This window comes from Neltuma alba, unplaced genomic scaffold (assembly GCF_004799145.2).
Source record: "Neltuma alba isolate B1F8T4 unplaced genomic scaffold, ASM479914v2 tig00001790_pilon, whole genome shotgun sequence".
Lineage (NCBI taxonomy): Eukaryota > Viridiplantae > Streptophyta > Magnoliopsida > Fabales > Fabaceae > Neltuma > Neltuma alba.
The window spans coordinates 1-20,474 of NW_021632616.1; the positions used below are offsets into that span (position 1 = coordinate 1).

General features: G+C 35.2%; 2 protein-coding genes across 2 annotated transcripts; one reads left to right on the forward strand and one right to left on the reverse strand.

The window, feature by feature from the left end:
• Window positions 1-3,036: 3,036 nt before the first annotated feature.
• LOC114711662 (subtilisin-like protease SBT6.1) lies at window positions 3,037-8,518 on the forward strand. The gene is made up of 10 exons (XM_028896084.1): window positions 3,037-3,772; window positions 3,963-4,091; window positions 4,184-4,336; window positions 4,665-4,781; window positions 4,966-5,150; window positions 5,625-5,888; window positions 6,032-7,103; window positions 7,443-7,943; window positions 8,073-8,133; window positions 8,211-8,518. The coding sequence occupies exons 1-10, from the start codon at window positions 3,194-3,196 to the stop codon at window positions 8,294-8,296; spliced, it is 3,147 nt and encodes a 1,048-aa protein (XP_028751917.1). The 5' UTR covers window positions 3,037-3,193; the 3' UTR covers window positions 8,297-8,518.
• Window positions 8,519-11,312: 2,794 nt separating this feature from the next.
• On the reverse strand, window positions 11,313-15,284 carry LOC114711651 (proline-rich receptor-like protein kinase PERK1; the record flags this gene model as incomplete). Its single annotated transcript, XM_028896074.1, has 8 exons — window positions 11,313-11,893; window positions 12,163-12,324; window positions 12,467-12,614; window positions 13,071-13,147; window positions 13,463-13,533; window positions 13,627-13,713; window positions 13,827-14,354; window positions 14,903-15,284. Coding segments are annotated over 8 exons (1,770 nt in total), but the record flags the coding sequence as incomplete, so codon positions are not given.
• Window positions 15,285-20,474: the final 5,190 nt, after the last annotated feature.

Genomic DNA, 20,474 nt, shown 5'->3' on the forward strand with positions numbered 1-20,474 from the left:
TTACATTTTGGCTATGATTGTTACAAAAACTACAACTGGGACGGTTTTTGTCATGTTTGAGCTTTAGCAAGTTTGCTTAACAACTTCCCAAAGTTTAGAAGCAGCAGAAACCGAACCATGGGAGATGAAACTTAAACGTTCATGGTGTTGAGAAACCAACGGAAAAAAACAAGTTGGTGAGCTGCAACTTAAAATGTGTTTGGATTAACGGTGACAAAACTAATTTTTATTCTAATTAACTTTTACAAATTTAAGTTAAAATAAAAGTTAGTTAGTATAATATAATTTGTATTAGAATTTTTTTATAAAAAAATCAATTTAAGAAGTTGAAACTTGTTTGGATAATTAATAGAAAAGTAAGTTTGATATAAAAAAACCAAAAAAAATGACCTTTATAATATATATATATAATTTGATAATTTTTTTTTAAAATATTTAAATTTAAATTACAAAAGACTAAAAAAAACTTAATTAATAGTTGTTTTTATAACATTTTAATGGTTTTTGTATAGGAGAAATCATAAAATAAATAATTTTTATTAGTAAACTGTAAAAATTAATAAATTATTTTGCTAAAAATGTACTGCTCCTCCTGTCTCTTAATATAAAAGTTAGTTTACTAATTTAAACAGATTAAGAAAACTAGTTAAATTAGTTATTTGTAATAAATAAGTGTTGTCTTTTCAAAAATATCTTTCTTAATCAAGTACATTGACTAGAACTACTATTATTAAAAGTACTATTTTGAAAAAAAATGAATAAATGTGAAAAACAAAATGGACTAAAATCTGATATTTATGATCAGAATAAAAATTAAGCAAACTCTTATATTAAAGACCATATGTAATATAAAATAAATAACTTAGCAAAATAAACATTGTAGACAAAAGTTATGATAATTGACAGGTAAAGCCTAAGAGGGTTTTTGGTAACCTGTAAAAGTGTTTCTGAGAAGTATTTTTTCGCAAAACGAAACAAACTTCTCCACATATTTACTTGGTAAACCATAAAAACACTTTTAAAACCATGGTTTGATTTCCATCCAAACACCTCTTAAGATGAGAATGAGGACCAAGGTAAAAAAAAAAAAGTTGAAAATGAGGACAAAACAATAAGGACGGGAAAGGAAAGACAACAAAAAGCACTAAAGCAGGGAGAAGGAGATGCAACGTGACGCTAGAAGCTAAGGGTGTGTTTGGAATAACGGTGGCAGAAGTAACTTTTTTTAATCTGACTTTTACAGAAGTCAGATTGAGTAAAAGTCAGATAGTGTAATGTGATTTATGTTTGTATTGGATTTTGTAAAAAAGTCAGTTTAAGAAGTTGAAACCTGTTTGGATGATATATGTAAAAGTAAGTTTGGATGCAAAATGACTTAAAAGGACATGGATTTTATTAAATAGTACATATCTAATATTAGATATATATGTGACTATTTTAAAAGAGGTAAGGAAAATAAAATTATGTTTGGATTAATATTTTTAAAAAGTCAGTTTGAAAAGTTAAAACTTGTTTGGATAAATAAATAAAAAATAAATTTAGATATAAAATGATTGAAAAGGACATAAGTTTTTATACAAGACTTAATTAACTAATTTAAAAAGATTAAGAATATATAAGTATTTTAGAAAAATCATAAATTTATATTAAAGAGTCAAGGTAATATATCATACACATACAATTTGATAAATTTTTTTAAAAAATAATAAATTAAATTAATTAAATTATTGGGGTTTTTTCCAGAGAAATTCTATCTTTTTATGTTTTATAGTATGAAGATGGACCCCATTTTGTCTTTTTCCCTCTTGTACATCTTGTCTCTCCACGGCAAGAACGAACTTTTTCTTTAGAAGCAATGTAAAATAGTTTCACTGATACCGCTCGTTGGGACCAAAAAACTCATTTCCACAGAAGTGATCCCAAACATATGCTAAAACATAAAAAGGAGCTTTTGGCTGTTGAGATGCACGTTTGGAACCCCAAACGTGATCCCAAACAGGCCCTAAAAAAGTTGGCTTCTATCATAGAGAGTTTTTTTGTCAGAAATTACATTTAAAACAAAAGTTGACCCAAATAAGGCTCTATCTTTAACTACACATCCAACTTTCGTTTTGCACATCCCAATGTACATTTTGAGGTCAAAATGATGATGCAAACACACCCTTAATCTTCAAAATCAAGATTTAGGGTTATGTCCTTTGATGATGGTTTGACACCGAGTGTGCCACACAAGACAGCTTTTTTGATCCACAACTTGATTGAACAAATTTGGGTGACGCACTGACGCTATTCCCCAAGGACGTCTTAGGTACAGGAGCAACATTTGGCAGGGACCAAGAATACTTCGAAGATGAAAGCAACAGTTATGTTCACAGGTCATCAAGCATGTCTTGAGACCTTCGAGAATGTGATCTTCAACAGAGAAAGTCCTCGTCTTGAATGATATCTTCGATTTTGAAGTGTCCTCGTCTTTTTTAGACTTCTCTTCCTTTACAACACTAAAACATCTCCAGCCTTTCCCCTCGTACCTAAATTGCTCTGAAACCTCTTCACACTTTTGCCCTATGTTTAAATGCTCCAAAGCTTCTTCGCACTTTCCCTCTCTGACCATTTTAGTACCACGCACTACGTAGATTTTGTACTTTTTCAAATATCCAAAAATATATTGAAAATGATAGTAATAATTATGTTTGCATATCACTGTGTGCATCTTTAAAGAGGAAGCACTCGTATTAAATGGGAAAAATAATACCTTTGCTTTTAAAAACTTAAAAAAATATCTTGTAAAATTAATATATCAAACTGAAATATTGAATAAAGATAGAGATAAAAGAACACTTTATGTGTTTTTATACTTTACTCTTTATACTATTCAATATATAAAAATAAACTATTTTTGGATTTTTTTAATGCAAAATTATTTTTGAATTTCAATACTTCTAAAAATTCCTCCTATTTTGCATTTAAATATTATACACATAACCAAAGCGGAGCTGACGGAAATATGAGAAGGGATGACTTTCTGTTCCAGACATACTGTTGCAAACAATAAAAGACGACGATGTGAAACCTAGACGGATTGAACTTACACTGAATAAAAACCACGCGAAGCACCATCACTCCCCTTCTCAGATGTGGGAACTCAGCTTTCCCGCCAAATTAACGAACTTCTGGTCACTTCCCTGATACCGCCATGGGCACCCACCCGCGCTTCATCTTCTCTCCCTGGCTCCTCATCGTAATTATCGCTGTCTGTCTCTATCACTTCGGCCCCTCTACTGACTATGCACGATCACAAAACCCAACCCTAACTCCCTCCAGAGACATTTCAAATTCCACCGAGAATGCCACGCGTCAGGCCCAACTCGCTCGGCAAAACTACATCGTGCGGTTTCTGGAATACAAGACAGCCGAAGTGCACCGAACCTATCTGCAATCGAACATTCGATCCCAAGGGTGGGAGTGGATCGAGCGGCGAAACCCAGCTGCGAAATACCCCACTGATTTCGGATTGATTTCGATTGAGGATTCGGTGAAAGAAGATTTGACAGAGGAGATTCGGAAATTGGGTATGGTGAAGGATGTGAATGTGGATATGAGCTACAGGAGGGGTCTGCTTAAGGACGCCCGTGATAGAGTCGGTGCTTTTGTGGACGGAAAGAAGCGCCCCGGGAAGATATTCACAGCGATGTCTTTCAGCGAGGGACAGGGAGGTCACTCTTCCAAGATTAGCGACGCTTCCGTTAATTGGGGGCGGCAACTCTTGATGCAGGTTAAAAATTTTGTTTTTCGTTTCTTTCATGGGGTAAATTTGTCTTCTTTGATTCGTTCGGGAAAAGTAAAAAAGTCAATAAACACAGAAATATAGGCACGTACTCGATTTTTTTTTAGTGCAATTTCTTGATTCTTGATTCTTGATTTTTGAGAGTATGCATTCTCTTAGACTTGCCTCTCTCTGGCAGAGATCTCAAGTTACTTCCATGTTCGGAGCCCAAGATCTTTGGGCAAAAGGGTACACTGGTGCTAAAGTCAAAATGGCCATATTTGATACTGGCATTCGTGTTAATCATCCTCATTTCCGTAACATCAAGGTAATACTTGGTTTAGATGATATGGAGACCCGTACTTGGCTTAAAAGGTTTTTGGTAGACCTTATATGAATTGATTTCAAGGACCTTTACAGGAGCGTACAAATTGGACCAATGAAGATACACTGAACGACAATCTTGGGCATGGGACTTTTGTTGCCGGTGTAATTGCTGGAGTAGATGCAGAGTGTCTTGGTTTTGCACCAGATACAGAGATTTATGCATTTCGGGTGTTCACTGATGCACAGGTAATGCACTTGGTTATTATCACAAGTTCTTTTTACTGCAAAGAAGTATCATTTCGGTTTATCCAAGTTCATCCAAAGTATCTTACTTCCATTAATTTATACAAGTTTATTTTCTCAATGATGTAATCCTCCCTTGTCATAAGCTTATTGACTTAACTTTTTCTCCCTTTAAACCAGAGAATGCAGATGCATTTGTAGTCTCACAACTTATTGACCATCATATAAAATTACATTAAGCTGCAGTCTTAGTTCGTGATTCTTTTGCTGATATTTTCATTTTTATAAAGTTTTGCTAGAATTTGAGAAAAATTCATTCAGCTCATTGCAGGTGTCTTATACATCGTGGTTCCTTGATGCCTTCAACTATGCCATTGCTACCAATATGGATGTGCTAAATTTGAGCATAGGTGGACCTGATTACCTGGATCTTCCATTTGTTGAGAAGGTAATTTCTTCTGTTCTAGTTTAGTAGTTTGATAGGATTAAGGGGGACCTTGGTTCCCCGGTAAATAGGTTCAGATTCTGCAGAATCATAATGTCAAACCTAATTAGTAAAGTTAAATGTTTAAATTCTTGCAGTGAATACGTAAGCATCCCTTAGAGTTTTTTGTTGCTAATTTGTTGATCAGGTTTGGGAGATTACTGCAAATAATATTATTATGGTTTCTGCAATCGGAAATGATGGTCCGCTCTATGGAACTTTGAACAATCCTGCAGATCAAAGTGATGTGATTGGTGTTGGAGGAATTGACTATAGTGACCATATAGCCTCCTTTTCCTCGCGTGGTATGAGTACCTGGGAGCTTCCTCATGGGTATGATTTTTTTTTTCCTCTGGTTTTTTTTTTTTCATTGATCCTGCTTCAATGGCTATCTAATAAATGCAAATCTATTTAGGATTGTGAGATTTTGTTACTAGGATGATAAGTGAAATAAAATTATCATGGATGTTTAGTGCTTGGAGATTTTGTTGAGTTAAAGCAATTACCTCCAAAAGCGAACTAATTCTTGCTTTAAATTGTATTTTCATATTAATACTTTGCCTTTTCCATATGAGGTTATTGGTTTTGGCCCTTGGCATGCTATGTGTAGGCCTCCTTGTTATACATACATATGTGCTTGCATATACTCTCTTCACACTTCTATGATTCCTTAGACAATGCCATTAGTTTCATACATATAATGCTCTTCTTATTTACTATTTGTCATTCCCTTCATTTTTATGCATGTTGGATTCTTGGTGATGGTAGATGTGCAAATTTTCATATGTTGGCATCCTTATGATGCAGGTATGGCCGTGTTAAGCCAGACATAGTTGCATATGGGCGGGATATAATGGGATCCAAGATTAGCACAGGCTGCAAAAGTTTGTCAGGAACTAGTGTTGCTAGTCCTGTGGTTGCTGGTGTTGTATGTTTGCTTGTTAGTATCATCCCTGAATCCGATCGGAAAACTATTTTAAATCCAGCAAGCATGAAGCAAGCGTTGGTTGAGGGTGCTGCAAAACTTGCTGGCCCAAATATGTATGAGCAGGGCGCTGGCAGAGTTGATCTGTAAGTTCTCCTTTCAAGATGCTCTCTTTGAATAAATATAAAAAGTTTAGTGTAAGCAATCTAACTTGACAATAATTGCTGTCATAATTCTAACTGTGCTTCGTTAATATTTGTTTGTACTGATTTGTTAACTATACTGTCAGGTTAGAGTCGTATGAGATTCTTAAGAACTATCAACCCAGGGCAAGCATCTTCCCCAGTGTTCTTGACTATACTGATTGTCCTTACTCATGGCCCTTTTGTCGTCAGCCCCTATATGCAGGTGCCATGCCTGTCATATTCAATGCCACTATTTTAAATGGGATGGGTGTTGTTGGCTATGTTGAAGGTCCACCAATATGGCATCCTTCTGATGAAGAAGGGAACCTTTTAAGCATTCATTTTACGTATTCAGAGGTTATCTGGCCTTGGACTGGTTACTTGGCGCTTCACATGCAAATCAAAGAGGAAGGTGCACAGTTTTCTGGAGGTATTGAAGGTAATGTGACTCTTAGGGTTTCCAGTCCTCCAGCTGCTGGAGAGAAAACCCCTCGAATTAGCACATGTGTCCTCCAATTGAAGTTAAAAGTAGTGCCAACACCACCTCGGTCAAAACGAATTTTGTGGGATCAGTTTCACAGCATCAAATACCCTCCTGGTTATATTCCAAGAGACTCCCTGGATGTTCGTAATGATATTCTTGACTGGCATGGGGACCATTTGCATACAAATTTCCATATCATGTTCAACAATTTGAGAGATGCTGGATATTACGTTGAAACACTTGGTTCTCCTCTGACATGCTTTGATGCCCGCCACTATGGAACACTTTTGTTGGTAGATCTAGAAGATGAGTACTTTGCTGAGGAGATCGAGAAGCTGAGAGATGACGTCATATATACTGGATTAGGACTTGCTGTTTTTGCCGAATGGTATAATGTGGATACCATGGTAAAGATGAGATTCTTTGATGATAATACACGGAGCTGGTGGACCCCTGTAACCGGAGGGGCAAATGTTCCTGCCCTTAATGATCTCTTGGCTCCGTTTGGAATTGCTTTTGGAGATAAGATTCTAAATGGTGACTTTTCGCTCTTGGGCGAGCAGAGTAGATATGCGTCTGGAACGGATATAGTGAGATTTCCAGTGGGTGGTTATGTGCATGGATTTCCCTTCTTGGATAGTTCAGAAAGTGGGGCCACTCAGAATGTGCTGCTGACTTCTGGCATGAACAAGGTAAGCTGGGCGAGAAGCATTCAATTCATTAATAATTATATAGTGGGAGTAATAGAGATGGTAATTTTTGAAGAAAAATTGAAGGATTCTCAATGATCATTGAAATCATCGGGGCCTTTTGCTCCATGTTAGACTAATGTACAAATGATATCGTTTGAAAGTTGAAATCAAATGGTGGTGTTTGACTTTATAAATGACATTCATGTATTCATGATAACTTCATTACTCTTGAATCAGACTATTCTGAGCACCAAAATTGTTGAGCAAAGCTTCCCACAACATAAAGGTATTTCTCTAATATTATTCTGAAATTGACAATGGTCTCTTTTGCTGAAACAGGCAGATTCTCCTATTCTTGGCTTTACAGTGATGGGTGAAGGTCGTATAGCTGTGTATGGGGATTCTAATTGTTTGGACAGCAGCCATATGGTTACTAATTGCTATTGGCTTCTCAGGAAAATACTAGATTTTACAAGCGGGGATATTAGGGACCCGGTGCTTTTCTCTGATTCAGTGAAAATAGACTCTGCACTGTATGAAGATGACAATCAATTGCCGTCCCGCAGAACTGATGTGAATTTCTCTACATATTCTGCTGTTGTGGGAAAGGAATTGATCTGCAGGACTGACGCAAGGTTTGAAATATGGGGAACAAAAGGCTACAGTTTGCATGTCAGAGGAAGAAACAGAAGATTGCCAGGATATCCTGTGATTGATTTGGGGAGAGGTTTCAATTCTTCGTCTGATGCCTCTAATATTCCTAGGCGTCCCAAAGTCACTCCGGGAAGTAAGAGTGACTCTCTAGGGAACAGGTACTTCGGCCTGTTCTATGGGGATGAGGTAAGAAACCGTGTTGCATTGGTTCTTTAAAGATGAAATCTTCCTTTATCTTCAGTTGCCTATGTTTGTAGAAATACCAGAGTCGCATAATGCTTGTTAATATTATGAATTTTCCGATATATCCTGCAGCCCGATGCTCCTCTGTTGGCTCGTAGTTACTGGCTTGCTCCTGCAGTTCTTGCGGCTAGTGGTCAGTAAAATTTGAATTGGCCATTTAATATATCCATAACACGTTTGTTGCGTTTTCATTAGTTTATCTGGCTGCAGGTATTTTGTTATGTTGTTGGCGCATTCGCCAAAAGCGACGCCGACGACGGAAAGGATCAGGCTCTAGTAGATTGGTCAATTTATAGCCCAGCATTAAATCCCTAAATATTTGTAACACTACCCGGCTTCCCTCAAAGAGATTTTTCCTGTAGCATAGGAAAGGAAAAAAGTTGGGAAATTTTCTACCAGCATCTTTGTAGGAAGTTGCTTTTGCCCTGTACATTTACAACTCTTTTTTTTCAAAATTGTTTTAGATGCTTATCAAGGTCACAATTTTTCAGTTAATAAATCATATGCATTTCAAATTATTTGTGACTTTCGTGTGTAGGTTAAGTAGATATTGTAGAGACTAAAATATATATTTGGCCTTTTAATTTTATAAAATACTTTAATTTAGTTTTTTAATTTTAGAAAGTATATTTTTTATCTTTTAATTATAAAATTGTTAGGCTAGTGATGATTTTGTAATAATCATAGTTGTTTTAAATATTATATTTAATATATTAATAGTTGAGAATGCTTTGTTGACATTTAAAATTTTGGTATTATCATTTTTTTGTTCATAATTTTAAGGTTAAATGATTCAAAATATACTTTTTAAAATTAAAAGATCAAAATAAAACTCTGTATAAAATTAAAAGATTAAAATCTGTTTGGTTCAAATGTATTATAGCCTTGCAATGATCATCTCTACCTTATTACAATCCACAGCTTCTTTGGTTGAGCTTTTGGATGATAGAAAAGACTGTAATGGTAATATTTATTGCACATTTTTTGGGTAGTATTTATTCATATGGGGGACATATGAATGATCATTGCAGGACTGTAATTCCCTATAAAATATCCATTTTATCCCTATTAACTAATGTAAAATGACAATAGTTGCCCTCAACGTTTCTCTATTGATCGTCTCTTCTCCTAACATCTTGTCCTTTGTCCCTAGTCTCCCTCACTTCATTACCATGACCGCTGCCTCTTCTTCTTTGTCACCTCCCTCCGTTATCGTCATCTCCTCCTTCTCCTTCACAAAGTAAAAACATGTTAATTCATCTATATCCATATCTACAATTTTCACATCATAACAATACCTACTTGCACCAATTAACTAACTTTTGCATTTTTCCAACTACTACTCCTTAAAAAGTGCTTTGATCATTCCACTATTAATAGCGAAAATGTTCGATGGACCCTCCCATTGTTAATTTAATTCACAAGATTTCATTTTTCATTTGTTCTACGTAGTGGTGGTATTCTATTGGGGTGAGGCATTTGGGGGGTTACAACTTGATGGTTCATAGTTTTGTTGAGTGTAGAAGCTCGGTCTAAGCATTTGGAATTTGAATAAAAAAGGGAACAAAAATGGATCAGTAAGACTGATATGTCATTTGCAGAAGGAGGCACATGAGCGGAGGAAGAAGACGATTGTGGTTGTGATTGAAGAGCTTTCCGGACTTTTCATTATTATTTTTATTTGATTAAATGCAAAAAAATATTTTGCCCAGTATTAACACACCAAACGCGTTGGTGGTAACAAATATTGCATTGCACTTCGTTACACTACACTGTATTACCTTCTCTAAACAGTTGGTAATTGAACCAAACGTGCCCTAAATGTATATTTTAGTTTATCATAGATTTTTTAGCAAAATACTGTGACTATCTTTTTGTTTTGTCTTAATTACATGAATCTCTTCTCTATTTACATATATTTTAATCTAAACTATTAACACCGTTAAAGAATATTTTAAAAAATTATTTAAGTATATTTTTTTAATTAAAACATATTAAAATAAATCTTGTTTATTATTTATACCTCATTATATTAAATCTCCAGTTTATCTTTGAATATTAATATTTATTAATGATCTATTTAATACTTTTACTAAATTTAATAAATTAAGACATAACTATATAATTTAATTGAATATATATAATTACAAAATATTTTCAGCTAATACATATATTTAAAAAATTATATCACAAGTTAGTTTTAATTAATAAATGATATAAAAAATTTAAATTTATTATAAAATAAAAATTTGTATTTATAAAATTAATTAAATTTATAATATGACAATTGATTTAATAATATATCAGAAAAATTAACATATTTATTAAAATTATTTTTAATTTTAAATAAAGGTATATTAAATGATAGTTATTAAGTAATATTTGGATTAAAAAGGAGGTATTTTGGTTAAAATAACGGGTCAACCTATAATGTAACAGTTGAATGGATAAAAGTTGAATATCAAAATTAGAAAAGAAGTTTATGTAACATATATTTTTATTTTAAAAGAGGTTGATATGGATTTTCAAAATAAAACATAGGTCTTTATAGTTTAGGTTAATAGAGGGGAGTTCGATGTATTTTACCGTAGATTTTATTGCTTGGTATCCTAACAAATCAACTCAGCACTAATATTGGCTTGAATAATAATACTGGGGTTACTCGTAGGCCAAAAAAAAAAAAAATTTATTTTAAACTTCCCCCCAGACCAGAAGTCTTTGTTCTTCGTTCTCCAATAATCCGCGTCAATGACGGTGTCCTTCATTTTAAATTTTAATTAACAAGTTGACCTGTCGGCATTTACAAATATTTCAAACTAGAGCCGTAGATGACAGGTACAGCCATGGGCTGTTTCCAGGCTAGAAGCACTTATGCCTCGTCCACCTAATCTTTCTTCACCAAACATCTTGCTAATGATACTCTGCGACAACAATGCATAGCGTGCCTCTGTCAAAGGTGGTTCACTAGAAGAGAGATTCCGAAAGGTATAACTTTTATACCTTAGTTTTGGTTTAAGCATGCGACCAAGAGTCCCATAAAATTTAGGCCTCTCTCTGTTTCGAACTTTTCTTTTTCCTAATTCTAACATTACGGGGCGAGGACCTAAAATTTGAATAGCAAACACTGCTCCGGCTTTTCAAGAACTCAAATTTTAGGATTTTCCGTCCACCCTATGGCTCTTCAAGGACCTTTTCATTCATTATGTTAGATATCAAGGAAAATCCATTCTGACGTGTTCAGGAATGCCGGCTCTTACTTCTGTGGTTACACATGGTGGATAAATACAGGGACACAAAGGTTCGACTTTGACATTAGCTCATCAACCATCTTACGATTTCAATCACAAGCTAATTGACAAATGAACACGAAAAACAAAGTTGATGCATTTCAATCCCAGTAATCAACAAATGAAAGAATCTACCTAATGCTACTTTGTTGTATATATGCCCTTATCAATAGAATTTTAAAGTTGACAATCTGTGAAAAATAATTAGGTAATTCGCTCAGAATAGGTCAGTCAAAACACAGAATTAAAATCAAAGGATATAGATTTATACATGGTAAAAGCAAAGAGTTGTCAAGAGCTTCCACTGTAACCTTGGTGGTTATTCATCTTTCTCATTTCCATTTCCCGGGTGGTCCCGCGGCTCTGGCCTTCGCTGCTTGAGCCAGATGGGTATAAGCTGTTGTCACTCGTAGGTGCACTGTATTCACTGCTGACGCCAAGCTCCTGGGTTCCCAAAGCCATTTTCCTGAATTTTTTCATGTCTTCCTTGTATTGTGCAGTATCATAATCAGAGCTTCCTCGGAAACTGTAGGCAGAGCTGTGTCCGGGTTTAATTCCTTCGTTCAGATCTGATAGAGACATGTCTCCTTCCAGAGCACGAGCAACCTATGACATATTCAAATTGTGGGGCGTTTAGAAGCAATGTTGTAAATAGTACAGTACTCTGAACTAGAGTACTGTTAAGTTTGTACAGGAGGGCTTAGGTATACTTTTAGTAGCAGCACAGTGACGAGATCGCACTTGACATGACTTTGCATTTTTCACACTAAGTGGCAAGCCATATAAATTTAAGGTACAAAATATAAACCATAACTGGCTTCCTCAGGACAAACTGCTCAAGGTATCAGTCAATGAGCCTGGAAACAGTGATTTACCTGGCTCACTTTTGGCCTATGACGTGCTGAATGACGGGTGCAGGCTGCAGCACATGCGACCAGGCGAGTCATTTCATTGAGGTCATATTCATCTTTCAGCCTTGGATCAACCAGAGAATCAAAATCATGCTCTTCCAAAGCACGGATAAGCAAAGGCCTTGCCTGTGATAACAAGAGATGAACTTTCAATTCAAAGGTTGCTTCAAAGCGCATCTCTCTTTCAAGGGAAAATAATGCAAAAAACGGTCCATTTTGCTAGCATGAAAGTACTCTACACAAAAAGTTGGATCATCACAATACTGACCCACTCTACCAGACTATCCTCCATGAAAGTATGAGTTGTGTCAACCGGTCGACGTCCAGTAATTAGCTCCAGGAGCATCACCCCAAAAGAGAAAACATCTGATTTGTCTGTGAGTTTCCCACTGGAAGCATATTCTGGAGCCAGATAACTACAGCACGATCAATGTGAGATCACGTTAAATATGCAAATATACAAAGCCAAACAAGATAGTGTCTTTGACAACTATTGCTTATGCCAGCTAATAGTAAGTGAAAAATCTTAAGTGGAGAAGCAAAGCGTCAAGCAGCCTCAACAAAGTACGAAATAACTACAACAGTTTTTCAGGGTAAGGTAGACAATGAAACAAGGAGAGCTTTCCATATATTGGATGGTGAAGCATTATGGTACCTCAAAATATCAAGAATACGGACATGGTCTTGGACAAATTTTTAGGGGGTGTTTGGTAACCTCCAAACCATGGTTTTAGAAGTACTTTTTCGCAAAATAAGGCAAATTCCTCTACATATTTACTTCGTAAACCGTTTAAAACACTTCTGAAACCATAGTTTAGTTTCTATCCATCCATTTGAAAGTTCTTGAACAGTTAAAAGGAAGTAGCTCTCACCCAAAAGTTCCCATCACTCGAGTGGAAACATGAGTATTGAGATCAGAAGAAAACTTTGCTAGTCCAAAATCAGCAACCTGGCATCAGATAATTAAAAAAATGTAAATTCGAGTTCATATTGAAAAACTAAAGGTGTGATTACATAATAATAAGAGATTCTAACTTCCTACTGATGCTAAACAACTAATCTGATTTTTCATGGCAATGAAAACAGAGCAGCCACCTCCGCCGAAGACGACATTTTATAGAATAATAAAGCATGTCTAGAGTTAGAATGATAGAAGGCCCTTCTCTCCTGGCTAAGGAAAAAGTGAGCAGTGAAAGATGTGTTGTTGAACTTACATCAGTATTACCGATAAGAAGTGGCAAAACAACACTACGGAAATTATTACCTTCGCTTCAAACTTGAAATCCAGAAGTATGTTAGCACTTTTGATATCACGATGGATGATCTTGGGATGACCTGGACATAAAGATAGCTATAATAAGAATTTAAGATCAGGCAATGTAGCCACATCTTTTAAAAAAGAAAAATGCCCAGATTCATAGCACGTACAATCCTCATGGAGATACGCCAGTCCTTTTGCTGATCCTAATGCAATTTTCAGTCTTGTGGGCCAATCCATAGTAGGTCGCCCTTTTCCTGCAGTAGATATATCTATCAGATTCTTGCAACCAACCCCACACAATAAGTCAAGCCAAATAATGACTATGTAAATGGAAATCCAGTCACAAAAGGCGGCTAAGAAAACTTGCCATGTAAGTGAAGCTCCAACGTATTGTTTGGAACAAATTCATAAACAAGCAATCTCTGGTGTCCAGTAATGCAGTACCCAACGAGAGAAACGAGATGTCTGTGATGAACTCGGCTAATGATCTCAACTTCTGCTTGAAATTCTCGTTCACCCTGCCCACTTCCTGCCTTTAGCTGCTTGATTGCCACCTCCTTCCCATTCGGCAGGATTCCCTTGTGCACATATCCAAATCCACCTTGTCCAAGGAGGTTGGCATCGGAGAACCCATCTGTTGCCCGTACCAACTCTTCATATGAAAATGCGCTCTTTGAGAAACCCAATGACATTCCAGGAGAAGGAGGTGGGTGAGAATTTTCGCCACCTGTATAGTTGGAACCTGACCCACCACTGCTGCCGAGAAATGGCGGCGAAGGAGGAAGTTTAGGGGCATAAGCCGGGGGCGGGGGCTTTTGCATCACGGAGACAATATTATCTGAAGGAGACGGAGCATTATGCTGCCACTGACGTGGTAGGCCACCATATTGGTCACCTGGCAATCGTAAAGAATTCAGTACCAAATGAATATTGATCACCAGTCCAGTATCTCAGAGCATCATCATAAAAAAAGTCCCCCAAGACTCCTTCCCCTTCCCGGAAAGAAAGAAAGAAATAGCCCTTTCTGTATAATAAGAATAATTCTTCTTTCCGACTCGCTACAGCAGATAAGCCTAATCTAATATGCCTTGTCAAACATAGGCGTAACGATTTGTAGATGTTCTGGAAAATCATGGGTCCCCTTGTAGTTCCATAATCATTGGAAAGGCGCATGCAGGAATATCAATGTTCGATTTTGAGAATTTTAATAAATGAACTTGCAAAATTTTGCCAGTACCATGAGGAACAAAAATATTTTCGATCAAAATGACTAATATGATCAAATTGACAGAGTCACAAATAAGATAGGAGCAGGGGGGGAAAGAGGAGCAGTAAAGGCATGGCCACAAGGAACAAATGTGAATAATAAATTGCATACAATGATGGACTCGTTCTCAACGTGAGTTACAGAATGTTAAACTTCACTCCAATTCAAACTCTCACCTTTAGGTCCCTGTGGCGGCACATAGGATCCCACATTACTTGTTCTCCTCTTCTTCCTCCGACAACATACGCAAACAAGGCTTAAAATTACAAGAATCCCCACAGCACCAACGGCGATGCCAACAATAACACCAGTTGATATATCCGGCGATGAAGAAGGGGACGAAGGCGTGGTTGAACTGGACGGAGGAGGAGGAGGCGAGCTGCGAGTCACCGGAGGTGGTGGAGAATTGGTACCAGACGTAGGCGGCGGTGGCGAGGTTGCAGGTGGGGAGGGAAAGGGAGGGCTGGGAGTGGGTGTGGCTGGCGGAGGAGTAACCTGGAGGGAGGGAGTAGCAGGAGGTGTTGTGTGTAGTAGTAGGGCGGAGGAGGAGATGTTGTGTTAGTAGTAGGCGGAGGAGGAGAAGTTGTGTTAGTGGACGGCGGCGAGGTGGGGGCCGGAGAAGCTCCGGGAGACGGCGAAGTTGACATTGTACCGAAAGAATATGTCAGGTAATGAAAAGAAGGCGTCTAGAAAACGCAGAACAGAAAGGCAATCGCAGTGGCTATGGTGGTAGAGACTCCCTGTGATGATGCGAGAGAAGTGTAAGATGCAGAGAGACGCAAGGGTGAGGGAGTGGTTTAATGGGGAAGGAATGGAATTGAATTGAACGAGTGCGAGAAAGAAAGCGTTTCGTCAAGAAGTAGCTTCATACGTTCCCAGCTCACACCTTTGATTTGAAGCTTCTATTTTATTTTTAAAAAAATAAATAGTAAATCCGACCAACCAAGTCCAACCACAACGGAAGAGAGACAGTGGGGCCTCCAAGCTCGTTGCTCCAATTTGTCGCCTGCAGAATTTGATATAAATTGGATTTTGTGTAATTATTCTAATTATTTCTCGATGGTCTTCGAATATTAATGAAAAATGATCACGTTTTAGTATTTTTCATGTTTTGATATTAATATTTTTTTTCCTTCAGCTCAGAAAAAATATTATTTTTTCCTGTTATTTGTGCCCGATATTTGGTCATGGTCCCTTGTACCGTGTTTTTTGGGGTTGTTGTGACTTCTGATTCTTCCGCCAGCGGGGAATGAGTAAATTGTTGGCACCTAATTTTGTTTTAAAATTCTTTTTCTTTGGGTATAATGTTCATTCAACTTTCCACGCTGGCTTTTGCTATTTTCGTTCTCCGTTCCTCTTATTCGTTGTTCAGAGTTCAGACATTTTCACAAAAATAGCAATGCGGACTTCATGCGAGCAAATATTTGTAGAGAATTTCATTTTTGAAAGAGTGTAGTAAATTCAAATTTCTTATAAGTTGCTAATAAATTTTATTATACTTATAGTTGATATATATACTCCTCTTATTTTAAATTTAGGAACTAGTTGAGAAGTTAATCTAATTTTAAATATAAAATTTTAATCTATTCTGTTTTTGAATTTTACAATTCTCTTCCTAAACCATCCTGGTTATCACAATGAAGGAAAATTTCTATCAAGGACATAGTTTTTAATACAAGTGATTAAAAATAATATTTTAGAAAAACTAACATATATTCTTTTTAAATAACCACTTAATATCAATTAATTTTATTAATATTTATGAAGGATAATATTTACATCAATTGCTTTATATTCATTATATCGAATTCTCCAATCACACACGTTATCATGTATTTTATTTTTAAAATATTAGCATTTAATAATATTTAATTATAAATCTATATGTAACAAAAAAGGATACATGATGACGTGTGATTGGAGAACTTAGCATAATGAATATAAACAATTTGACCTAAAAAAAATTTTCATTTACAAAATAGTTATTTAATTTCATATACTGATGTGTACTAGTTCCTCTAAATAAAGGGTACGCTTTGCTTAAAAAAAATTATTGCATTTAGAACAGAGTGAATTTAATAATATTTTTAAATTATGAGTGCCTAATATTGTAAAAATAGCTCATTATTTTCAGGCATAAAATAATCAACAGATAAGTATTGAAGCCTTCTTACTCAACATTTGACACTCTATTAATTATACATACTATGTGGAATGAAAATATAATTACGATATTTCTAAACAAGTTTTTTTGTTTTTTGGCGTGTCCCCAAAAGCAATAGCCCTACCTTGTGGAGAAGAAGACAAGAATCTGTAGTGCAGCGTCGATGGGGAGAAATCAGAAAACGCATATATAGGGTTTTGGAGGTAGTGCGTAAATTAGGGAGGTGATTGTGAACCCGCATCACATGGATAAAGATTTAGAATATAGTGGCCAATCAAATTCTGAGGAATTTAATTAAGGAAATGTGTCAAACTCACAGTCCTCTTCCGTGATAAATGCTATTTCGCATTTTTGATTATGCTAACTGGCCTGCATCACAGACCTGCATGGAGTCAACTATTAGAAACCAACAAACACGTTTCATAAAGTCACTCAACCATTTTCCCTTGAGTAATTAGCTTTGCTTCCAATCCTCCCACTAAACATAAAAATACATTACCTCCTGTGTTTAACACTACCTCCGGCCTTGAGCTGGCTTCACATTCAATTTGATCTTAAATATAAAACCATAATTTACTTTATCTCTTATTTTTATTTATTTTTTTAAATTAATCATTGTACTAGTTGTACATGTTGAAAGTTCGGTCAAATAGTATATATAGCTAATAAACATGACTACTAAGAATATTTTTAAAAAAAACAATACATATTTATTATAAATAACTAAGTTAATTATTTTTTTCCATCTATTCAAATTAAGCATGAAATAAATGGCATTGATAAGAAAACAGTGTGAAAGCTAGGCGTGGTTAAAGTTGAAAGTTGAAACCCTTCTCAAATGTCGTTTTGCAAAATTGAGGCGTCTTTATGCCTTTAAACGGCAGACGCGCTGGTGATTGCCAAATGCCAACACAGCAAAAGGAGATGCCCTGTGCGGAAAATTAAGGATCGACGAACAAATAGAATGGCATATCATGTCCCAATTTGTAATATTCATAGGAGTGAATTTTATATGGTTGTATTATAATTATATCTTGTGAGTTTTTTTTTTTTTTTTGCCACAAGTTATCTCACCAGTTTGGTTGGCATAGATAATATTTTGATGCTTATTTTTAAAGTTAATAGATGTTATTTTAATACAAATAAATTTATATTAAAACATAAAATAATTATTTTAATGGCATGAATCATCGGTCATGTTCTTAATTGATGCCCATGGCCTATCCTCTCAAAAAATCTAGCAGTTTACATGAACCGAAGGAGGCTGCAGGCCCGTCGGAATAATTCTAAAATTTGAGCTGGTCAAGGATCTCGTGCTCTCCCATTAATTAATTTATTTATTCCCTCTGCTTCAAAATAGACGTCTTTTTAGGGATTTTTTCTTGTTGCAATATTTATGTGTCTTTTTAGAAGTTCAAATGCAGTATTTATATTAACATTTTTTTTTCATAATATTCCCTTATTTACTCCCACAATTTCATTAAAGAACATTTATTAGGTTTTAGGGACGACTTAGGCCATTTAATCAATATTTCAATGTATTAATTGCATTTCTTAATTAGTATACAGTTACTTTAAAAGACAAATATTACGAAATAGAGGGAATATCTATTTATTTATTTATTTTGACTTTTTTTAATTTCCAACTGAGGCAAAGGAATGAGCTCTGCTAACAGTAAAAACCATTTCTCATCGGTTATTATTAATTTTTTTTCACAAGAGTTGGAATTCTAATAGTCCAACAGCTTGTTTAGATGACTCTTATCGCTCACGCTAGCCTAAATTGGTAAATATTTGATTTATTTATTGAATAATGCAATACTGGACAATAAAATAAGAACTCATACGATATGTTTATGTAAGAATGGAATAATAAAAGCGCAAAATCAATTACACAGTAATTTGCAGTATTTCACTCATAAAAGTCCCAAATTCTTTAATTTAAACTTCTGATTATTAAAAGGAATATAGAATGCTAAACATAAATCGAAAGATTCAACTGGAAATAAATGGATGGATGGATGAAATGAGGAAAAATTGGGGATAAAATCTCTCATTGAAAATTTAATTGGTAAATGGGACTAAGGATTTTGTACAACTGAACTTTTATTGTGTACAACTTAACTTCTTTTATGTGTAATGATCTTTCTTTGTGCAATGTGCAATTTAATTTTCCTTTATGCAAATGAAATTCTCTTAATTATGTGCCAGTCATCTTTCTTATATGCAAACTAATTTCTTATATTTAAATAATGTTCTGTGCAAACTATCTTTTCCTTGTACAACTTACCTTCCTTTATGTATAACTAATCTTTTCTTATGCAATCAATCATCCTAGATCCCATTTGCTAATTAAATTTTTAATGAAGAATTTATCCCCAGTTTTCTCATGAAATGATTGAAATCTCATTTGAATTTTCGCTCTTAATTTTTCATTAAGAGAAAGAATTACTGTCCATGAGAAAGCTGTAGAGAGGAAAGAGTATAGTATAGCATAAGGCCAGTGCCAAATGATGAACTGCCATACTTGTAATTTTAAACAAGAGATTTCCGAGTGAGGCTAAGAGAGAGCCATTGGGCATTTCCCAAATTAAAATTCCTTCTAGAATTGGACCGACTCTTTTGGACAGCTTTTCTCCATCTTTAATTTGCTCCTTTGTTCTTAGGATCCAACCAGATCGAAAATTAGTTGTATGATTCTTCTTAAACACTTAAAAACCATTAATAGAACATAGGTCTGGCAGAAGAGTATCTTAAACATGATTAAAAAGGAGAACCCATTGGAATCAGTCATGACTGTCCTTTTTTCCCCCTTAATAACCCAAAATAATATTATGTTGTGTTTTTATTTAGTGTTTTTCTTCGGTGTTATATTTGTCTGATGACTTATTGGCGGCTCTAATTAATTGTGAAAGCTCGTGCTAGTTTGGTATTCCTTATATATGCTGGCTATTCACACACACACACACATATTGCATAAAGACATCTTATTTCTGAAATTATTCCTAAGGTCTTTGTCCTTCTACGGAATTGAGGCATCCTCAAGCTGAAAGCTAAATTTGGGAGGGATATTCAAATCTCATTCGTGTGGCTATTAAATAGTTGAACTGATGAGTTATTCTAAAATTGAGCGCTGAATTTGAAAATGATGGTTTAAAATTGTATTTTGTGACTATTTTTTTAAAAAAATGATATAATCTGTTTAATGATGCATCATGAAATCGAGTGCTAAATTCAGGAATGACATTTTAAAAATTTTCTTGTGCGACTATTAAACATGGAAAAGCATTTTGGCCACTATACGAGGGCACGGAAAAGGACCAAGCTCTTTGGGAATAATTTAAGAAATTAAAAGTCATTGTGGATAATTAATTTCATCATTTAGTCCTTGCTATGAATATAATAGCTGTGTGGGTACTCATTTATCTCTGCTTGTCACTCTAATCTCCTCAAGGATGTGAATCTTCACAAGTCTTATAATTTATTCTCCGCACATTCATGAAATTTATCTTTTTTTGTGATCCGTTATTTCACATGACGAGACTTTTGAGTTATAGAGATATGCTTATCAATTAAGGATATAC

Excerpts from the sequence above, each read along its gene's own strand:
- LOC114711662 (XM_028896084.1), top strand. The coding sequence starts at position 3,194 with ATGGGCACCCACCCGCGCTTCATCTTCTCTCCCTGGCTCCTCATCGTA. Across the intron at positions 4,092-4,183 it reads CTCATTTCCGTAACATCAAG|GAGCGTACAAATTGGACCAA; the intron begins GTAATACTTGGT and ends GGACCTTTACAG. Across the intron at positions 4,337-4,664 it reads GGGTGTTCACTGATGCACAG|GTGTCTTATACATCGTGGTT; the intron begins GTAATGCACTTG and ends AGCTCATTGCAG.